The sequence below is a fragment of the Penicillium psychrosexuale genome (assembly GCF_028828465.1).
Source record: "Penicillium psychrosexuale strain IBT 29551 chromosome Unknown utg000003l, whole genome shotgun sequence".
Lineage (NCBI taxonomy): Eukaryota > Fungi > Ascomycota > Eurotiomycetes > Eurotiales > Aspergillaceae > Penicillium > Penicillium psychrosexuale.
Genome location: NW_026643188.1, coordinates 859,839 through 880,118, shown reverse-complemented (window position 1 = coordinate 880,118; position 20,280 = coordinate 859,839). Strand labels below are relative to the sequence as shown.

Below are 20,280 nucleotides of genomic sequence, written 5' to 3'. Positions count from 1 at the left end.
GATTTTGTAATAAAGTGGCTTCGTCACAATCCCGCGTTGATCATCTAGACCGACCTACACGTGACTGGCCTCTATATTAACGGAGTATACTCCGTACTCCGTCGCGACTACCTTTTGGCTACTTTATAAGAGAACTAGAAGAAGAATGTAGAAGAGATTAGAGTATAAAGTAGAATGCTAGGTTATCTTAACATGTAAAAGATGAGTATACAACAATGCCTTTTCAAACCCATTCCTTCCATCAACGCCAAATTCCATGAATAGCTCACATCCTCATAGAGCCTTGATACTTTGGAACACCTTATTTGCTTGTAATTTTTCATCGGCCTGAGCCAGATCACGCATAACCTGTCGCTTCTGCTCCGCCGTCATCTCTTTGCCCTCAGTTGCCGCCTTCCATTTCAGCAGCATTTCCTTGAGGAGCGTGTTGCCCTCCTCTACCTCTTCCTGGGAGTATTTGTCAAGCGAGGGCGCAGGAAGTTGTGCCTGCCCATTTTCAGTTGTCGCAGAAGTGAAATCTTCAAGCTCCTCAGCCTTCTGACGAGCCATGTTGACAACCTTATCCGGGAAGCGCACGAGCTCGGCGACATGAATACCAAAAGACTGGTCACAGATTCCTGGCTCCACGCGGTAGAGAAGAGTGACTTGGCGCTTTTTCTTCTCTTCGGTTTCAGCTTCACTCTCGCCCTCATTGCCGTTTCCAATGAATGCCACGACATGCAGGTTCTTGACGGCTTTAGGATACCGGTCCGCCAGGGCAGTGAGCTCGTGGAAATGAGTTGCGAACAGACCAAAGCATCTGATCTCGGTGACAATATGTTCCGAGATAGCCCAGGCCAAGCCGAAGCCGTCGTATGTGCTAGTTCCACGGCCAAGTTCGTCGATGATAATCAGGGACTCCGAGGTGGCGGACTTGAGGATGTTGGATGTTTCAAGCATTTCCGCCATGAACGTCGAGACACCCTTGAGCTGCGAGTCGCTTGCACCAACTCGAGCAAGAATGCAGTCGAAAATGGTCAGCTCGGCCTCTGTACAAGGGACGAAGCAGCCGATCTGTGCCATGAGTGCAATCACACCAATCTGTCGGATATATGTAGATTTGCCGCCCATGTTGGGACCAGTGATGATGAGGAAAGATGATTCATCACGAATCAAGGAAACATCATTCGTAATGAAGGAGATATCGTCCTGAATTTCCATGCAAGGATGCCGAGCTTCCTTCAGAACGGTGTTTCCAGTTCCCCGGGGATGCATCTTTGGGCGAACGTATCCCGAAGGTGCATGCATCGAAGCATGGGCAAAGCTCACGATGACATCTAGGTGTGCGAGTACACCAGCGACTTGCTCCAACACCGGGCAATACGAAGCGGCAACATTGACGACCTCGTTAACCAGACCGGTCTGGGTTCGGTTGTAGTTCGAGGACAGTTGATCATGCTCTCGACGAAGGGACTGCATGTTGGATGTGGTAAAGTATACGCCGTTCTTCTGGGTCGAACACTCTTGGTACTCCTTCTTATTGCGAATACAGCCCGCCTCATTTCGAGTGAGACGGAAGCACCAACCGTGCACACGGTGGTTCTCCATGAAGAGCTTTTTCTCCATGTCTTGATGCAAATCCTTGGAAACTCGGTGGTGTTCCATATCCATGTCGTGGCGTAGCTTGTCCAGCTTCTTCCTGATGACTCGCAAGCTGTCATCGAACTCGGGCTTGATAATGAATTCATGATTTTCCAGAGCAGCAAGATCCACTGTTGTTTCAACCATCTCCTCCAGCATGGCCAAGCTGTCAGAATAACCACGGAGTTTAGAGGTGTATTCTGTCTCTAGAGGGGTCTGGTACTGCTCGTCTATCACATCGCTCAGCGCACTTACAAACCCAGGCAGACGAATGGCAACCTGATATGCTCGGACAACATCTTCCAAGTTGGCCTGCTTCCGCTGGAAGCGTTTAGCCAACCGGTAAAGATCCGGAATGGAACGCAAATGTTCCTCCTGCATAGTCTGACGCAGTTCAGTGTTAACAACAAATGCCTCCACCAACTGCTGTCGTTGCTCAATCGCACCCAGATCCATCAGAGGCTGCTTCAACCATTGGGCTAACAAACGACTCCCCACGGGGGTCTTGCAGTGATTCAGCAAACCGAACAAGCTCATAGTCTTAGCCCCGTCCCGCGGACCAGGCATAAGATTCAGCGCCCGGAGCGCCGAGGCATCAAGCTTCATATACTGCGACAGATCATGCTGGTAGAGTTGGTACTGGCCGAAGTTCGTAGGATCAGTCAAGACATTAAGGTACTTGATCAGCGCCGACGCAGATCCCATAGCTAGTTTCAGCTCCGTCTGAGGCAGTGTACCGGCAGAACGCTCATCCCTCAACAATCTCGTAAGATCCTGCTCAATATCCTTAACACCGAAATCGGCAGCAGGCCTCTCGGAGATCGCAATACCACAACTATCTGCGATAGCCCGGATCTTCGCCAGCTCGACGTCCTTGCGAGCCGCATCCATGGTCACAAGACACTCTTTCACACCGAGCTGGATGACCAAAGACTCGAAATTGGAGTAGATATCGTTATCGAGGAATTCACTCACGCCCAGCTCGCGCACGCTCGCATCAGCAAAGCACACGCCGACATTCCGGGCCTCCGCTGCCCGAGCGGAGATCTTCACGGCGAGAATAATAGGCGCAGAATCCATTGACAGCGCGCCCACGCTACCGAGCTCTTCTTCCACGTCTTGCAGGTTGCCAGGACTGGCTTGCTTCGCCAGCTTCCAGTTGCTCTTGCCCGAGCCGGCGGAGGCGAAAATCTCAACGCGCTTGTTTAGTCGGAAGAGGGCTTCGCGGAGGAAGTTTCGGAAGACTGTGACGCTCATTGTGACCGAGGGAAGGCCGCCTGTTTCGCTGCGACCTAGGTTGCGCAGCACGGAGGTTGTTTTGTAAACGGTGCGTGCGATGAATTCGGCATCGGCACCGTGTGCGGAGTACCAGTCGCCTCGGTCAAATACGCGGATTGTTTCATTATTATCGGGTGCAGGGAGGCCACGGTAGAAGCCAATAAAGCCAACTTCGTCGTCGACCTGTGTCGATTCAGGGTTTGAGTTAGTGGATGCTGCTTTGGTGGGTTTAGGGAATGTTAGATAGCTCAATCCATACCTTCAAGTCAGGTCGGGAAGACATGGTGTCGGTTGATGTGAAAAGAAATGCAGCAAAGGACAACGCAAATGCTGGTATCAAGGTAGTTTGGACGAGTCCAACTCGACGCGCTTGAATTCGCGTGGTCCGTGCACGCGTCGCGCGTTAAGTGGACAATTTCGGTCGTTAATCCGTGGTTATACATAGAAAGTATGCTATTTACATCGTTTTCGTCTTGCTAGCTAGTTGCATATGTAACTAACAAGGAGAAAAAAAAACCCCCAAAAAAGATTAACAAACATTAGACATGGCGTGGGTTGACTTTTCTTGTGGTAGTGGGATTATGATTGGGCGTCCGAGGACCTAGTTGCTAAAGTACTACCTAAGGTAGTTTCATGCTAAGAGACATATGGTAAAGTACAGGGTATCGAGCGCTGATGCAAGACCGCGAGCAGACCAGCTCCGCGGATGCGAGGTATCCAACAATGAAAGACAAAAGAACACACCAAAAAAAAACATAAATCACAAGAGAGGAGTCTGCACACAAGATGCAGACTTCTCCCAGTCAGCCTTCAGCTGGGCGGCTCTCGCCCCGATATCTTTGGCAGAGACATCCTTGCAAGACTTCAACACGACCGATTTCATCTGGCCAACAGTGACCACACTGATCCAGTCACCAGCCACCTTTGTATCCGACAGAATCTCAAGACATATCTCTACCTCCTCACGAGGAATCTCGTTGCGGACTGAGTCACGGACATGCTCTACCATCACGTCGAGTTTGAAGGGTTTACGTTGGGCTGCAAGCATGGCTTTGATACCATTGCCCACATACCCAACGGGACGCAACATGGCCAGAATCCCAGCTATCTCCTCCGCCCGATCGGCGGCTGCACGTCGTAGGAGCTCGTTCTTGGGAGGTGGAGGAGGAAGCTTGGACTGGCGTAGCTCCTTGTTCTTAATGCGATCTAGCAGGCTCTGGCGGCGGCTGATCGTTGCCGTCCGCTCCAGGGGAGTCGTCTCTGCTGACTCTGAGCGCATTCTCTCGGCCTTCAAACGGAGCAGACCGCCCTTTAGATCCTGGAGTCGTTGCTGGCCTTTCTGGAAAACCGTAAAAGGGGTGAGCGACTCGTGGATTGTAGAAAGACCGAGAGACTCGATGAACAAAGTAGCTTGGTCCTCCTCATTGGCATCCCGAAGGGCCTCCGGGGCCTTTTCCCACAACAAGTCCAAGGTTTCTTCGAAAGAGTCTTGCAAAGCTGGAGGCTGCACGTTGACCTGCACGGTACGCTCCATGCATATTTTACCGAGTCCATAATTTGCCAGGCGATATGAAATGTGTTTCGCTTTCGAACTCTGCTCCCAGACCCACACAAGACGCTGCAAGTCTTTGATCTGTACCTTGCGCTTATTCCACAGGCGGGTCACACTGGGAAGGAATTCTCGGAGGTCCGCAGGGGTATTTGCGCCATTGTGTGCCATGTGAATGGAGAAAGCTTGCACAAATGAGGAGTGAAGGTTGAGAATGTCGTTGAAAAATCCGGGCCGCTCAATCACTAGGGGTTCCGCCTTCACAGGAACAACCTTCTCAAAGTTCAGGGTTCGTTGCTTCGAAGGCGTCGCGGGTGTCGAGGACGCGTTCTTGACAGGGGCAGCCCGTCGACTCGGGGTCCGACTTGGGGTCTTCGCAGGCGAGGCTTTCTTGGGCGAGACATAATGGCCGCTGCGTGGTGAGGAAACGGATAATTCATTCAGTCGCAAAGTTTTCGAGGGCGTGCCTTCCTCCTCAATTGGTGCCTGTCTGCTTCCATTGTCGAAGTTTTCGAGTTCCTGCAGTTTGCGTTTTTTGGAAGGCGAGACCGGAAGAGATGCTATCTTCTTTGCAGGTAGTTGCGGAGTGATGCCGGCTTTGGTTGTCCGAGCGAAGGCTTGAATGGCTGGCTGGGCAACGCAGCTTGACCGGGAAGTGCGCGGCATCGCGGCTGCTTTGAAAAAATTTTGCCTGTCGAGGAAGAATAAATGAAGCAAGGGCGATGGATACAAGTGTATTATAATAGACAAGGTAAGAGATACCGAGATATTAGAGCGAGCAAGAAGTTGGAAAGTGTACAAAGTGGAAAGTGGGAAGTGGGAGGAGATGTCCGAGAAGGTACAAAGGGGAGACGCGTTCGAGGGCGCGTTGAAAAACCACGCTAGCCGTTTTGCGTTAAATGGAAACGCGTGAGCGCGAACTATAAAATCTTCAATTCAAGCATGGAGTATAAGACTCGTTTCAAAAGGGAGAGGGAAGTCTTAATATAATGAATTCCAGAAAACATTGTGTATAAAATATACGAGCTCCATGGCCAAGGCATTCTCGTCACTACGGCAATAGTACTCCGGCATTGGAATGTCACTGTGTCCAAGCTCAGCGCCTGTACATTTCTCTGAACGCGTGGGATGTCTGATGCTAATGTATGGCAGAGAATAAATTTCAAATCTGTCTTTATATCGGGAAATAATGGAACAGCCACATTCAGTTTCATGATGCGCCCTGGGCAGACTAGGTGCGTTGAAAACATGGCATACACGAACTCCAAACTACATCGACATCAAACAAGCATATGTTGCATAGACATGGAATTCTTCGTGATATTGGCGAAACGACCAGCGCCGTGATAAAACAATGACATAAAATCGTCGCTCAAGGGCGAAAGGAGCTTATTTCTTTCCACCGAGCCAGCCAGAGACAGTCCCCTTGGCTTCAGCGGCTTTTTGCTCGACCTCACGATCAATCTGATCAACACCGCTGTTGAGCTTCTCCCGATTGGCATTGAACTTGTTCTTTGCTTCCTCGCGGAGCTCATCAAGCTTCTCTTTGCTCTCCTGGGCGAACTCTGGGATGCGTTTGCCCTCAGCGCGGGCTTTGGCGATCTAAAATCGGATAGTTAGTATGATATGTCACATTATCTGCAGTGCAGTTGTGGCACCAAGGACAGAACATGGCTTACAGCATCGTCGATATTGGCACCGGCTTCCTTGCCGACATCCTTGCCAGTCTTCTCGGCGTTATTTGTAGTTGGGAGCTTCTCGCGTGCCTTTTCAGCGTCAACTAGAATGAGGGAGAGAGTCAGTTTAATGTTCCGAGGCAGTTCAATATTAACCGAGAAATTTATCTGACAGAACACCTACTCTTCATTTGGTGCTTTGCTGCTGAAGGATCACCGCCGGCAGAGTACAAGTAGTATCCGCCTGCACCCGCCGCAGCAAGGCCCAGATACATGGGAACCCGGTTCTTCGACATGATGCTGTAGTGTAGTGTTGGGAGTAGAAGATGTACGGAATAAAGTGTGTAATTGAAGTAGATGCTGAGGCTAACGGATCGGAGTATCCCTGGTTTTATAGGTAGTTCTTAACACAGAATCGACTATGACGTCTTGTTCCCAGTCCTCGTGCTAGACCCTTGCCTCTGCCTTGTATTTTCTCTTATTCTCCTTTCCTCTCTTTCTATTTCTCCTTCCCAGATGCTGTTTTGCCATTGATGTATTCATTGGCAATTGGATCTTGTTTCAGTAATAATTCCAATCCCCAATCCCTCTTGAATGTCTACAATAACGTTTCCAACGGCGTTCATAGAAGCGCGCAGGGTTACAAGTGGGGACGAACTCAACCTTGGAAGGCCCAGCCCCGGAAAGCTAAACTTCCCGTCGACGTCACCTGCAAGTCATCGCTGCCTCATTGCTATCCGGTTCTGGGATTCTTCCTACTATCCACATATGGCTGGCTATTGTCGCAGAGCAAAACTTCTGGGCCTATGTACGGATGATCCATAGTATGCTATACTAGTAATAGGTGGTTCGGGTCGATCTTGTACTCCACATCCTTACTCGGGCTCCTAAATGCTCCGTTCGCAAGCCCATTGGTCTATGTTTGCATGATCTTTTACATTTGTCGAAGGATAGATTTGCACATGTGATCAGGAGAAAGGCATATGCATTGCAGTCATATTTAGTTCGTAACCGATGTCAAAAACCTTCATAATTGTAGTCCGTTAGAGCATCAGGCACGATCCACCCCAAAAAGAATATAGTAAGACACAAAACGAAAACGAGAAGGCGAGATAAGGAGATAGAGAAAGGGAGGGGCTCGAGATGGGAAGAGTCCGCGTAGAAAGAGAGTGAAATGCAACAACACTCAGCCACAGCGCAGACACCAAAAATGAAAGAGTAACCAAATGATGCACATGACTCCATCCATACAAAACTTCCCATGCGAACGCCAGGACATGCAGCTCAGGACTAAGAACTTCTGAAAAAAAGATTGCCATCCAGAACCGTCCGAAAAAAGAGAGATCATAAACACAAACAAAAGACTCCCGAACACAAGTAAAAGAAAGATGGGCTATGTTTCCCGGTCGTGTATCAGTCGTCGTCAAAGTCGTCAGTTCATCAAGGGCTTAGTCCCCGAAATATATAGAGAAACAAGAAAGAATCGGAAGAGCCTAGGAAAGGCCATTGGGCTGAATGTTGGAAGTAGGAGGGAGCGGAAAGAGTGATTGGGAGTTCGAGATGGACGGGAAGTGAAATGCCAAGTATACATAATGATGATCGCTCTCCAGCTAGTTGCAGGAAGCGACGATCACTTTCATATGTAGAATGGTGTAGTATGGTATAGAATATGAGGGCTGTGTCCAGACAATTTACAGAAATAGCTTGGCTGCTCCTTTGTTCTCACTTGTGGCAACGGCCACAAGAGCCTCTAGGCGACCCATGCCCGAGTGTCGGGCAGGAGAGTCCGAGAAGACGTCGGGCCTAGGCTCCCGGTCGTTATGGGATTCGTAGCCGTCCGCGTGGGAGGACTGGCGGCCACATATCTATGTCGGCGTTAGTAACCGGGGCGATAGCCGTCCGCTCGAAAAGGAGTTCCTACCGGTGGAGGGTGATCGGAAGGCAGTGAGGAATCATGAGATTCGATATATCCGCTGCTGTGCACAATCGCGGGATGATATTCAAGCGATGCGGTGGATGGGGTATGGACACCCTCACTGCTACTGGAATCCTCGGGGGAAGTTCGCGTGCGGCTCCCAGTTGAAAGGCTTGGGCGATGTCCCCGATACTCTTCAGGACTTCTCTCGGCCATTGGGCCGAATGCAGGCTGGTAAGATGACGATGGCCGGGAAGAGACATTTTGGAGTTCCGCGAGCGTTTGTTGACTCCATTGAGTAGCGGACGCAGTGGATGGACGTCGGTCTCGGATATCCAGTCCGGTTAAGTTATGATGCAAAGACATATCCCAGGATACATGGCCTCGTCGGTGACCGGGGCCGGAGATGGGGGGCGGTGGACGGTGGGCTGGCTGTGTGTAATTGAACCCAGATCCAAAACCGTGATTAGGTGGACGATGGTGGCCATCAAGCTGCATTGGGCTGGTTTTCCGAGTGGGAGGGGTTATCGGCCGTTGAACTACTTTGTCGAAACTTTCAATTCCGGGGAGTCGGGGCGGCTGCTCGCTCGAACCGTTCACGCCGAATGAGGCCGGGACATTGTCGGGCGTATGGTATTGGTTCAGGCCACTAGTCGCAGGACGTGGAAACCCTGTGTAGGAAGAAGGGTGCCACGTTCTTCTCCGCATCTCCGCCTCAGCCGCGCTCAAGGTGCCCTCATCACGAGATGCAGAGTAATGTGTGCTAGTAGGACTTGCAAATACGCCAGCGGCGTTCGGATAAGGTGCGCCGGCGGGGGTGTGGTATGCCGGGGGATACGCATTGCCATGCTGTCCAAGGAAAGGGTTGCTACTCGTTGGGACTGAAAGACGACGGGCGGCCGTCTTGCCTTCCCAGAACCCATGGGCTGTGCCAGACATGGGCGACGCAAATTGGGGACTTCCCCCAGTGACAGCGAACATATTGGAGGGGGTGTACGGTGATCCAGCTGTCGAGGGACCAGGGACGCCACGGATTTGGCCTGGGGGTGTGCTCGGAGGTTCTCCCATCGAATCCATCGCCAGTCGGGATCGAGCTGCGGGGTCGTTGGCCATGATCAGAGGAGGGGGCGTCGCCGAAGTTCCGGAGGTTGGCTGAATGTCGAAGCGGTGGACGCAATACTCGAACTTGACAAGTTCCTGCTATGACCCCGGGTATGACCACCAATACTGCCCGCTGTGCCTGCCCGCGCCCGGCCTGGTGGCCGCACTCGATCTGTCCGGACCTGACGCTGGAACCGTGTGCCCGTGGCCGCTAGCGAATCTCCGGGGATTTCCTCATTGACATGGACCGTTTGAGCATGCTGGCGGAGGTTGTCGAGTCGGGAAAACCGCCGAGAGCAGTGGCACTGGAAGGGACGTTCACCAGTGTGTTTTCGAATATGGCGGGCCAAATGTTCGCTCCGGGTGAAGCTCAGATTGCAAGGAGGGAAAGAGGTGCAGAAAAACCGTTGGCCTTTCTTCTTTTTCGAGGGGGGTCCGTTACTCCCCGGATTTTGATCATGATCGGAATCGTCCTGTTCTCCCTCGGAATCGTGCATTGGTTCGTCAGACGTTGACGGTGTTCGAGCGTGGGTTAAGGTTGTGCGGGATGAAGTGTCGCTACCGCGGCTGCGGTGTGAAACTCCGTCCGGGAACTGCTCCGTCGAAGAAACGTCCGGTGTGACCGGCACGCTATTTGAGATCGCACGAGGTGTAGCTGCTCCGTCCATCGCGTGGTCTTCAGGGGCCGAGTTGTTGACAGGGAGAAAGGAAGCCATAGCGACGTAAGAGGGTGGGAGGCGGGAGTGATGTCAGGTCTTCGGAGAGCCAACTGCGAATGTTCCTGACCACCAGTGATCGCAAAGCCGACAATCCGATCGGAATAATCACCCCAAAACCAGTTGAAGTTCTATATGTCTTTATACCGAGTCGGAAAAACCGCAGCGCTACGGAGAAGTCGGGGTGAATCAAGACGCGGAGTCTGGCCGGATTGACTGTGAACATTTGCGCAAACTCAGTAACCTGGACACTACTCGAGTGGACAAAAAAAGAGAGGGAAAAAACGAGAGACCCGAAGAGACTCGGATCAGTTCCAACACGTACGATTTGAAAGTGCGCTTACTCTGAGAGAGAAAGAAGAGAAAGAGGGGCGGAAATAGAATGTGTACTAGGATCCCAAACGCAAGGGCGGGGAGAAGGTCAAGAATGTAAGAAATAAGAGAAAAGGGAAGGTCATTAGCTGATCGCGATCATCTCTGAAATATTTCCAAGAGAGAAAAAAAATAAACGAAAAAGAGATCCGACCAGCCGGGTAAAAGAAAAAGAAGAGAAAAGAGACCAAGGTGCAGTATATATGCAGGATATATATACTATCGAGGGAGGTTATAGAAAAGAAAACAAAAAATGGTGACGATGAGAAGGAGAAGAGGCTTATCAGGAAGCGAGGGGCAAAAAAAGAAAAGAGCAGAGAGCAAAGAGACAGGAACTCGAACAGGAACTCAAAGACCTTCCGGGGCTACCGATGCGAATCATTAGGTGTTTCACCAGATATCCGCGTGTCTCCATTTTATCCAAAAGGCACCAGGCACCTCCATGATTCATTAGGGACTTGAACTACTTGGATCTGGAGCTACTTGGAGCTACGTGGACTCGATTGACCTGGAGATCAAAGTCTAGACCTAATCCTGCCCCCCGGTCGTCTATAGGAGTCTATTATAGAGGGAGGTTAAACCCTCGAGGACTGGTCCTTGACGTTAACCATCTTTTCCAGACCCTGGAAATAGACACTGCCAAGCATCGACAAGTTTGGTTCTTGGGGAGAAAAAAAAAGGTCGAGACTCTTGGTGGAGTTTTTAGGGTTAACCTCGATATACTCCCCATTCCCCTCCTTTCAACCACATCCACCACCCCAATCCCCCTTACATCGCGTGGATGTATCGCACCTTGTCATACTCTTACCAGAAGAATGGTTACGCGGTAGGGGAAAGAGTTCCGAATGGTCCCGATACGAAGTTTTCATACAGTATCGTTTGCTCGAGCCCTTCTATGGAGGATCTCACATTGGTCCGAGCCCATGATAATTTTAGATTTATACATGTAGACTGCGGGGGGTGTTGATAAGAGATAGATCTCATTTCCATATTGTACACATTCTATAATATGGATTCTATACATTCTATACATTCTAGAACATCCCGCTTTCGATATGTACTTATTTCTCCGGAAATGCCCTAGAACCAAGACCGAAATAATAATAAAAAGAGCTCGTCACCTGGGGGATCCGGCAGCTCCGTTGAAACCGCATTCAGGCAACTCCCCATCTGAAACTTTCACCCCCTGGGACTAAGCCCGTTGGTCCATCGTGCCTGCGTCGCTACTAAACTTTCCCCCCACTTCCCTCGAGTCTGCAAACGGCAATTCCCAGGCTTAGAAGTCAATGTTGTACAACATCCTTAGATCCTTGATTCCTTGGTTCTCATGTACCTTAATGTACTCTATTCGCCTGGCTTTATTTAGCCTTGGGATCAAATACCCTGGGAAATAGATTGAGATCTGATGCCACGGCCGATCTGGATGATGTGCTTATTCCCTTGGGTATACTCCGTATTGTAGATCCAAAAGTTCTGACTCATGTACGATACCGCATTGGCCCCAGATCGGCCCCATGGAAGTTCGGTTATGATCCAGCGAACACGATTGGCGGGTGGAAAAGAGGCGATATACACTACTCTTCCCTAGAGACATGGTTCCCTTGAGCAAGGACGGTATATTAAATCTACATTACGTATTATAGTTTGTGGAATATGATTTGGGGATGTCAGCAGGTGCTATAAGTGAAATAGGTGAGGATGGGGCTCCTGCCGCTAGTCTAAATGATCGACAGTTTACTCCGTAGTTGACGTTATCTCCCACGGGAAAGCCACGGGAAAAGTCCCATGTGAATGAAGTACGGAGAAATAAAACATGCAACGCACATATGTCGTCTGTCCATATGGATATACCGGGGTCTCAGAAAGCATGGATAGATCGTCGCTACAAATAGCCTACCTAGGGATGTACGAGAAGAGGGGAAAATCTCAGACCCGGGTACCTGTAGGTACATCTGCAGGGCTGGCAAGGGAGGCGCACGGCCAAGTAGAGCCAGGTACCAAGCCGCAGGGCTTATCGATAAACCTGATTATAGTGCCGGGGCCCATCCGGGTCAGTGGATACATATGCTGACGTCTTTGACTTGTGAGATCTCCAGGGCTACGGTTGAAACTTCCACATCTTCCACGCCTTCCAGAGATCGAGATTTTCTTTATTATGTGGCAGTACTTTGGACTCCGCACACTGCCACCCGTTTTATTGCCCCTGGGGCGATCCGTTTGCCTTTCCAGCCGTCTAATCTGACTGGTCATCGATCATTTACTAATCAGTCCAATCACAGGCCATGCATCTCATACCAGGTCCATCCATGTAAACTGTACCTGATTATGTCGGGATGCGTACCTGGGGGCCACGTAGGAGCCGCCTTATAATGTGACGATATAAATTAAAATAATAATAATATCATAGTCTCGTCTCATATTATATAGCAGCATCTAATGAGATAGATACTGACTATCTAAAACATTAATCAACCTTATAACCCATAGACAGCAATCGATACACACACACAGTACATACAATAAGTCCTAGCAGGAGGCTGAAAGTTCAACTCACATGTGAATTCCAGACCAGACGGCGCGGACAAAGCGCGCTTACCTCTTTAATCCATACCCATGCCAATTCCCACAAGCTAATTGGACCAACCCCCCTCACCTCCTAGCAACTGACATGCATCTGTCCCCTCTGCATCTAGGGCATTGAGTCAACATGCAGTACACATAGTTACCAGCTTTCAGCCATTTCAGAACTGCCTAGATGGTACGCTGCGTGGGAGTCATCTGACTCTAGAACATCCAGCGCTCAGGTACTTGCACAACGTACTTGCAGATGTATATTACTCGCTTATCTGCGGCAAATCATATTTAATGTGTATGTACAGAGTATGTACATTGTATGGGGATTATTTCCGATGCTCGGAGGTTTTTGCTTTGGGTTCTGTACGAGCTGACGATCTAGTCCCAATAACCTGGTACTAAGATGGTTGTCCGAAGGTACCTAGCGGTTTCTTTGTTCCTAGTCAGGTACGCTAATTGTTCGCGCCTTGGCTTCGCGCCTGGTTGGTTGCTGGTACCTGGGACTTATGTGCCGAGGTGCTGGGTGCTTGTTACTTCCAAGGGTCTGTCGCCCATGGTGCGACGTCAAGGTTGAGATATTTACAGTAGTGGTAGAATTTGATATTTGGGATATGAGAGAGCTGGCATTATTCCAAGGTTGAGTATATAAAGAGATGATCCTTATGTAGCAACTATTGCCAGTGGAAAAGTGAAGTCTGATAATGTGGCATTGATGCTTTGTTTACATAGAGTCAGGTGTATAGTGAGAGCTTCTATTAGTTCGTTTCCTAAGACCGTTCACATTCAAACATTTGAGGCTCAAATAAGCATATCCATATGTATGCAATGACAGGAGAATGGGTCTTCCGCCTTTTCCCCATTTATGTCCCTTTCTCTTTCTCTTCTGATCTTCGGATCCGACTCACTCTCTTCCTACAATATATTCTCTCATATCCCCATTTTCATCCTTCCCTTATCACACTATCTTCACTCCCCTCCATTTCCCCGAAGCTTACCACCTCCTGTACAACAATCTTTTCTGACACATCCTAGATGCGCCCCTAGGCATCAAAACACCCCTCAAAGGCATGGGGCAACTACTGTGTTGAACACCTTATATGTGGCAACTGCAACGCAGAAATCAGCCAATATGCTAAAGTCAATGTCGAATGTCGAATGTCTTATGCCCAAAACTAAATTCTTCCAGCAGCTTCTTCACGGCTGTTCAGCTCACGGGGAAGAGGAGCCAAACAAGCGAACAGGCACATGAATAGTGGTTGTATTTTCATGAGTGCAGTCGTTGTAACTTTTTAACACCCTATTAGATCCAGATAACAACACAACGATCCTTCATCCTTGCTTGTCTCGACCGTTAACCACATTAGTTCATCGCCTTCTAGTATCTCATATTCTGTTCTCTTCTCTTGGCGGTCCTCCCATGAGCAACTTGAACACCCTCACACATGTAACGCGACTATCTCTCCGATCTGAGCTTCATCACTACCGATCGGGGGTTCCCTTCTACATACATTGCATTTCGCTGGATACAACCGTTCTCGACCTTCAAAGTTTCATCTATGCGATTAGTACCATCATTTTAAAACTAAAGACATGTCGAATAACCGTCTACTTGGAGGGGCCGGAAGATCTTCAAAAAGAGAATCCACACCCGTGGCAACATTGACCCACAAAACGACAATTGTTGTCTGGCAAGAGCACGGGGACATGGATGCCGAGGATATGCCGAAACACCGGGAGAAAACATACCATGCAATTGTTATCCGTCGCCACGCGATCGGTTCCATGGGACGTCCTGTCCCTCTGGGAATGGTACGAACGCCTCCCTTAGCTTGGCTATTAGTTTGTATTTCCTTATTATCGTCGTCACGTCATTTATCGACGACCTTCATAGTCTCTAGTTCACATCTAAAGATCAGAGCACATCAGATTCGGGCGTAATATCCCACTCTAGATAGATAATACCATACAACTATATTTCTCATTAAAGCTGTCGTCAATCCATGCGATTGACATCATCTATCTTGTATCGAATCTTGAGTCGGTAACATGTACACCATGCTTGCAGTAGCTACAGATTACCGTCCCAGAGAACCAACAATGGAGCTCACCATCACGGCAGCTTCTCGCTCCCAGTTTCCAACCACCACCGTGTCGGTTCCTGGTCGACCCTTCTCGGCTAGCAGGCTGGTGGCAGACACCTGCGACGCACGGAGCACACACTCCTTGATCTCGACTCTTAGTCGGTCACGGTTGGATCGCAATGTACGGGAAGAAACACCGCCTCGGTTGACGATGTCCTGGACACGCGGGGCGAGAGAAGAGGCGATAGAGCGCCAGTAGTAGGAAGGAAGTGATGAGGTGTCTAGAGCCTGGAGAAGAGGCTGCAGGAGATTATATTTGTTCGAGGCCGCTGTTTGGGACTCGGGGGCTGGTTCGTCGGATGTGGCAGTGGAGGCCAAGAGAGGGTGTGGTGGTGGGCGGATGTTTTTGAGAATGCTCTCCAAGGCAACTATATCTTGGCATCGTGCAGAGGTGTCGGCGAGTGTTTGGTTCATGATTGGGAGCTGGGTAAGAGCCCGGGCGAGGGCATTCACGGATGTCATGATCGCCGTGTGCATGAACCCTTGTAGTGTTGACAATAAGAGTTCTGGCTTGTAGTCGGCTGCAGTGCTTGCGCCTTTTGGTAGAGGCGAAAGAAGATATAGAGTTATGGCAGCGGTGGCCAGTCGTGCTCGGGCATCGCGGGCTTGCTTATAGCCAGATGGCATTGATGACTGGCTATTGGTGCTTGCCGAGTTGGAGGACAAAGAAAATCGGCTGATGGTCTGTTGTGCTCTCGACTTGACCATGTTCTCTGCGGGAATGACAAATTCTCCACGTAGAGTGCGAATGGCTTTCACCCGATCCAAACCATAGCCTTCCTCGCCCTGTGTCGTGGCTGAGAACATTTCTCGCAGATTCAAAATTGTGTACGCTGCTCGTTCCAGTGCGCGGAAGCCATCTTTTCCAGGTGACGGTGATGTTGCTCCATCCGGTCCTGATGATGGGGTCGGCCCTCGGCCTGTAATTTCAGAAACCTGACTCTCCAGCTGTCTACCCAGGGTTAAGCAGCGCGCTACAGCCCTTGCTAGGCGAACAGTTTCAAGCGAGTTTTCGGCAGCAACACGAGCTTTGTCAGCTGCTTCCCATTTTTGTACAACCTCCTTTTGGAGGCGCTCGTACCCTTGAGTCACAGAAGCAATTTGCGTCCCTGATTCTTTCAAGATATTATCAGCGGCAGCTGTTTGGCTTTGAGTATGTGAAAGCAATGAGAGTGCTGATCTGGTTGTCAATGCATGGATGTGTGTGTCGATCTCCTGAAGATCAAAGAGCACCCGTGACAATGGTGTTGACAAATCCAACGGGGTATCTGTTGCATTGTTTGTGCTTGTCACCAATGTATTGGCGAATGAGGATGGGGAGAAGTCTGGGTCTAAGAAGGCCTCATAGTCTATGTATGACGGATCTCCTTCCACCATGATGGGTCTAGACAAGTCCAATGTCTATCTCAATGGGGCTGCATAGAAGAGAAGAGCAATGAAGTAACTTGAGAAGATCTTTTAATCCAGCCAATCAGGGGAATGTAGAGTTTGGAATTAATATGTCTTCAATGCGGCTCTCAATGTTTTGACATCAGACGACTTGGTCATTGGAGGAGAGAGGGATATTGGCCTGGAGATAGGAAGCCCACATGGCCGATAACGGATCAGGTGACATTGATTGGTCACCTGATACATTCCCCGGAACCACCACCACAAGCGAGCTAATATAAAAATTGTACTCTATCGCATAGGTTCAACCACAACAGCTTAATCTAATTTCCACTATTGGTTGATAGATATCGATAAGTATTTGTAGTAACATCTATTATTTTGAAGAAATCGAACACTTATATTATTCCGGTGTCAAAGATTACGTCGCTAGCCTCTGTTACACCGGGATTCAGCTTACTCTCTAGCAAGACGGTAGATACGGAGTACCTACAATTTGTATATAAACCACTAACAAAATTAAGTCACTTTTATCATATCAACTACTTCATCCTCAACAACTGCTCCAACAACTGCTCCAACCACTACTTCAATAACTGCTTCAACCATTGCTTCAACAACTGCTTCATGAACTGCTCTATCATAATCAAGGGATTAAAACATGTAGCTATTCAAGGGACAACGTGCGAATAGCACCAACTGGCTTGCTTAAACGATATCGGACGAACAATTCCACCGGTGCCGTTTTAATATCCGCAAAGCTCCATAGTTGCGAATATTGTAGAATCAGTCCCTTTCCATCATACGAAGCCTGAATGATTCTGCCGTGATGACCACCCATATAAGAGAGAACCAAAATCTATATTGGTCTTAGACATTATCACGTAAAACATGGGAAATCACCTACTGGATGGATATGGCATCTGCGAAACGGTTTGTGATTCACTCGAAGAAGCATCATGTTAACGATGGCTCTCAACTCGTGGGTAGTGAGGCTCTGATTTCTATCAGGCCAAATTTGAGCGAGACACGACATAATTGAATGTGGCTTAAGAGGACGACTGGTGTATCGGTAATGATTGACCACACGCCACGGTTTTGGATCTTCAAATCCCTCGTAGACACGAGGGTCGTCTTCTCTTTGGTTTGGGCTAGGAATTGTTAGTCCCATGCTATAATCCAATATTTGACTGTCTACTTACTTCCAACGTTCTTGATCTTTTTTTCTGAAGTTTACAAGTGTGAACCATTCATGCGGTCCGGATCTTCCAGCCTTGATGTGAGACTCAATAGCCTCCTCTACATCCTGGGCATGCGTATATGGATCACGCTCTGGTGGAACATCAAAATCCTCCTCGTATTCCATCCTCGCAATTATAGGAGCGTATTCAGGGAATGCTCAGTTAGGGCATCCTGTATGTAATCATTTAAGGTGGTGAATTGTATGTCCCGTGGATCATCTTCCAAGTGGTAAATGTACATTGGATATTTCTCAAACAGTTTATCGGGGTGTGGTCGAAAGAAACACGGATCAAATTGGAGACCTTCGCCATGTTCCGGGGCCAGGGATACTTGGAATGCTTGAACTCCAAGCCTCTGGAAGTCTTCAGGAGAAAGGAAGTCAGGCTCAAGATCTCTGGCTTGTTGAACAAGGAACCTGAGAAAGGCATGAGGCTGATCTTCTGTCTCGGCCATATTGAGGTGTTTTGAAGGAGTAAAAAAGAGAAAATGTGGAAAGAGAAAATGGTGGACGGTGTAGGTGTCATGCGAACGTTCTCCCAAGGTTTACCTATGTATGCATACGTGTATATGTGTAATCATGGATCCAAACCACTACCCTACAGTTGATGAATTCTCCTAGTCACGCTTCAACATTGGGGTCCTTATTCTCTCTCCGGAGCTTCCAAGATTGCCCAGCCTAGAGGTGCCCAGGTGAAGTTGGCTGATTAGGTAACTTCGAGACGAAGCCCACGAGCCGGGGATCTAAAGTTGCTAGCTAGGTATATTTGAAAGCGCGGACTGTCTCGGCAACTTAAATGGGCTGAGCCACATATGTAGAGTGTATAGGGTCAGAATCCAGAACAAGCGAGTGAAATACCTGGTCTAGCAGAAAGAAAGTTGTTCAAAAAGTTCGAAATTGGGCATAATGTGCTCTCAACCAGGCATATGGAAATTCATGATAGCTCAGATCAACGCCAATGATATGGGAGCATGAATTTAACACGTGTTTTTACTCTCTACGGCAGATGAGTGGTTAAAAGTGGTCACGCCGGTCTTGATTGCATTTGGGCCACAGCCCGGACTCATAAGAAACAGAGAAAGGTAAAAAAAGGAGGAAAAACTAAAAACTAAAAAGGGCCGGCAAGACTTGTCACTCCTGTTTCTTTTCCTCCTTGTTGGAGGGGGTGGCCACTAATTAACTGTTAGCACAACCATTCAATAACAGTGACACTTCGGCGTAGCAAGAAAAACAGAAATCGAAACAGCAACACCACGCAGAGTAGCAACACACGCTGATTGGACTACGCTGTAGTGCTGCGATGTAAAGAGGGAGAGAGTTGTATTTTCCTAAGGGACAGAATGCCCGACTATCTAGTACGAAGGGTTGGTGCCTGTGGCACCGGGCTGATGGTCAGGTGACCACCACAACACACGCCAATACATCAAGACAGGATGTAGTGCTAGATAGCGGCATTTAGCTTACCGATGGCAGTGGTAGCAGCCGGAGGAGCGCTGCTGTTAGAGGCAGGTGCTAAGCACACAAGGTATGTCAGCATTTTGTTCGCTTATTCCGTAGAATTATTTAGGCACACGTACCTTTCTCTGCGGCAGTCTTGGCTGTTAATACGTTAGTCATTCCTCTGTGCGGCACAACAGCAACGGAGAAACGGAACAACGGACCAACAGGGCAACGGAGCAATGAAGCAGTGAAAGACGGCAACATATAAAAGAATGAAGCAAGAAGTAGATGAGATGAAGTGAGAGATGAAGTGAGAGATGAAGTGAGAGATGAAGTGAGAGATAGGTGAAAGTGAAGTGAGAGTGAGGTGAGAGTGAGGTGAGAGTTAATTTTGGGTAAGATATCATGGAAAACAACATGACATGCCCTTCTTGGCCTTCCCACCTCGAAAGATGCGGTGCGACTTGCGCTTTTTCTGTAGCAGTCACATCTCAATCAATATAAACTTCCTCAGAAGCAGGTATATAGGTCTTACGGGGGAGTGGGGGGAGGGACATTCTGTTCAGTGACCCCAATGCCCTCAGGCGGGTGCAATTCTCCTCCGTGTGCCCAGGGAAGTTGCAAACGTGGCAGAAGCCCTGTCCTATATTAGTACGTATTCCGACAATCTATAGATGGAATATGATGGTCATGGTAGAAGTATCATTGCATTGAGGATTGGGAGGGATGCAGGAAAGAAAGGTATGGCAGTGGTGATCAAACTTACACAGGGCTTCCGCGGCGGCTGGGCATCTGCCATTGGGGAGATCTTGTTTTCTTTATAAAAAAAAGAAGAAGAAGCAGAAGAAAGCGGCAGCACAAATGATGCGAGCAGTAGAGGTGTATTGTTGACAAGAGGAAATTCTTAGGTGGAAGCTACTGCTTTTATCCCAAGGGCTCCTTCTTCAAGACAACACACGGAGGCTCTTTCCCGTGGATTTTGCTGAAGCGCACCCCTCGTTCACCGATCAGGAAAGGTTTTAGAGACCATTGCAAGAATGGGTCGAGTCTGGAAGGAAACAAGTTGCCAGTGACAATGAATAATGAGAGAAGCTTTACTGGCGTGTCAAAGGACTAAATAGGGGCCTGGCAAGTGTCTACGTCGAGGATTGAGAACCATGAGTTTCTCGAATAATGTTGGCAAGAAGATCATAAGGCTATAGTAGTGACTGATAAGTCTTTTGTCAACTATGAAGTAATAGTCCAAAGATTTACCAATCCCTCGTCGGT

The 20,280-nt window shown here is 48.9% G+C and overlaps 7 protein-coding genes across 7 annotated transcripts; all 7 read right to left on the bottom strand.

The window, feature by feature from the left end:
- Positions 1-273: 273 nt before the first annotated feature.
- On the bottom strand, positions 274-3,181 carry N7518_004246 (mismatch repair ATPase MSH2; the record flags this gene model as incomplete). Its single annotated transcript, XM_057185173.1, has 2 exons — positions 274-3,081; positions 3,158-3,181. 2 exons carry the CDS (start codon positions 3,179-3,181, stop codon positions 274-276), a joined length of 2,832 nt encoding a protein of 943 aa, XP_057041943.1.
- Positions 3,182-3,658: 477 nt separating this feature from the next.
- On the bottom strand, positions 3,659-5,113 carry N7518_004245 (DNA replication factor Cdt1 C-terminal domain-containing protein; the record flags this gene model as incomplete). The annotated part of the gene is made up of 1 exon (XM_057185172.1): positions 3,659-5,113. One exon carries the CDS (start codon positions 5,111-5,113, stop codon positions 3,659-3,661), a length of 1,455 nt encoding a protein of 484 aa, XP_057041942.1.
- A 723-nt stretch (positions 5,114-5,836) lies between these two features.
- Positions 5,837-6,419, bottom strand: N7518_004244 (uncharacterized protein; the record flags this gene model as incomplete). Its single annotated transcript, XM_057185171.1, has 3 exons — positions 5,837-6,049; positions 6,127-6,227; positions 6,308-6,419. 3 exons carry the CDS (start codon positions 6,417-6,419, stop codon positions 5,837-5,839), a joined length of 426 nt encoding a protein of 141 aa, XP_057041941.1.
- A 1,395-nt stretch (positions 6,420-7,814) lies between these two features.
- N7518_004243 (C2H2-type zinc finger protein) lies at positions 7,815-9,855 on the bottom strand (the record flags this gene model as incomplete). The annotated part of the gene is made up of 3 exons (XM_057185170.1): positions 7,815-7,988; positions 8,045-9,238; positions 9,307-9,855. The coding sequence occupies 3 exons, from the start codon at positions 9,853-9,855 to the stop codon at positions 7,815-7,817; spliced, it is 1,917 nt and encodes a 638-aa protein (XP_057041940.1).
- A 5,021-nt stretch (positions 9,856-14,876) lies between these two features.
- On the bottom strand, positions 14,877-16,319 carry N7518_004242 (putative Golgi transport complex component Cog5; the record flags this gene model as incomplete). The annotated part of the gene is made up of 1 exon (XM_057185169.1): positions 14,877-16,319. The coding sequence occupies one exon, from the start codon at positions 16,317-16,319 to the stop codon at positions 14,877-14,879; it is 1,443 nt and encodes a 480-aa protein (XP_057041939.1).
- Positions 16,320-16,998: 679 nt separating this feature from the next.
- On the bottom strand, positions 16,999-17,697 carry N7518_004241 (uncharacterized protein; the record flags this gene model as incomplete). The annotated part of the gene is made up of 3 exons (XM_057185168.1): positions 16,999-17,190; positions 17,239-17,503; positions 17,534-17,697. 3 exons carry the CDS (start codon positions 17,695-17,697, stop codon positions 16,999-17,001), a joined length of 621 nt encoding a protein of 206 aa, XP_057041938.1.
- Positions 17,698-18,702: 1,005 nt separating this feature from the next.
- Positions 18,703-19,810, bottom strand: N7518_004240 (uncharacterized protein; the record flags this gene model as incomplete). Its single annotated transcript, XM_057185167.1, has 5 exons — positions 18,703-18,743; positions 19,036-19,083; positions 19,149-19,169; positions 19,547-19,649; positions 19,778-19,810. The coding sequence occupies 5 exons, from the start codon at positions 19,808-19,810 to the stop codon at positions 18,703-18,705; spliced, it is 246 nt and encodes an 81-aa protein (XP_057041937.1).
- Between the last annotated feature and the right edge of the window lie 470 nt (positions 19,811-20,280).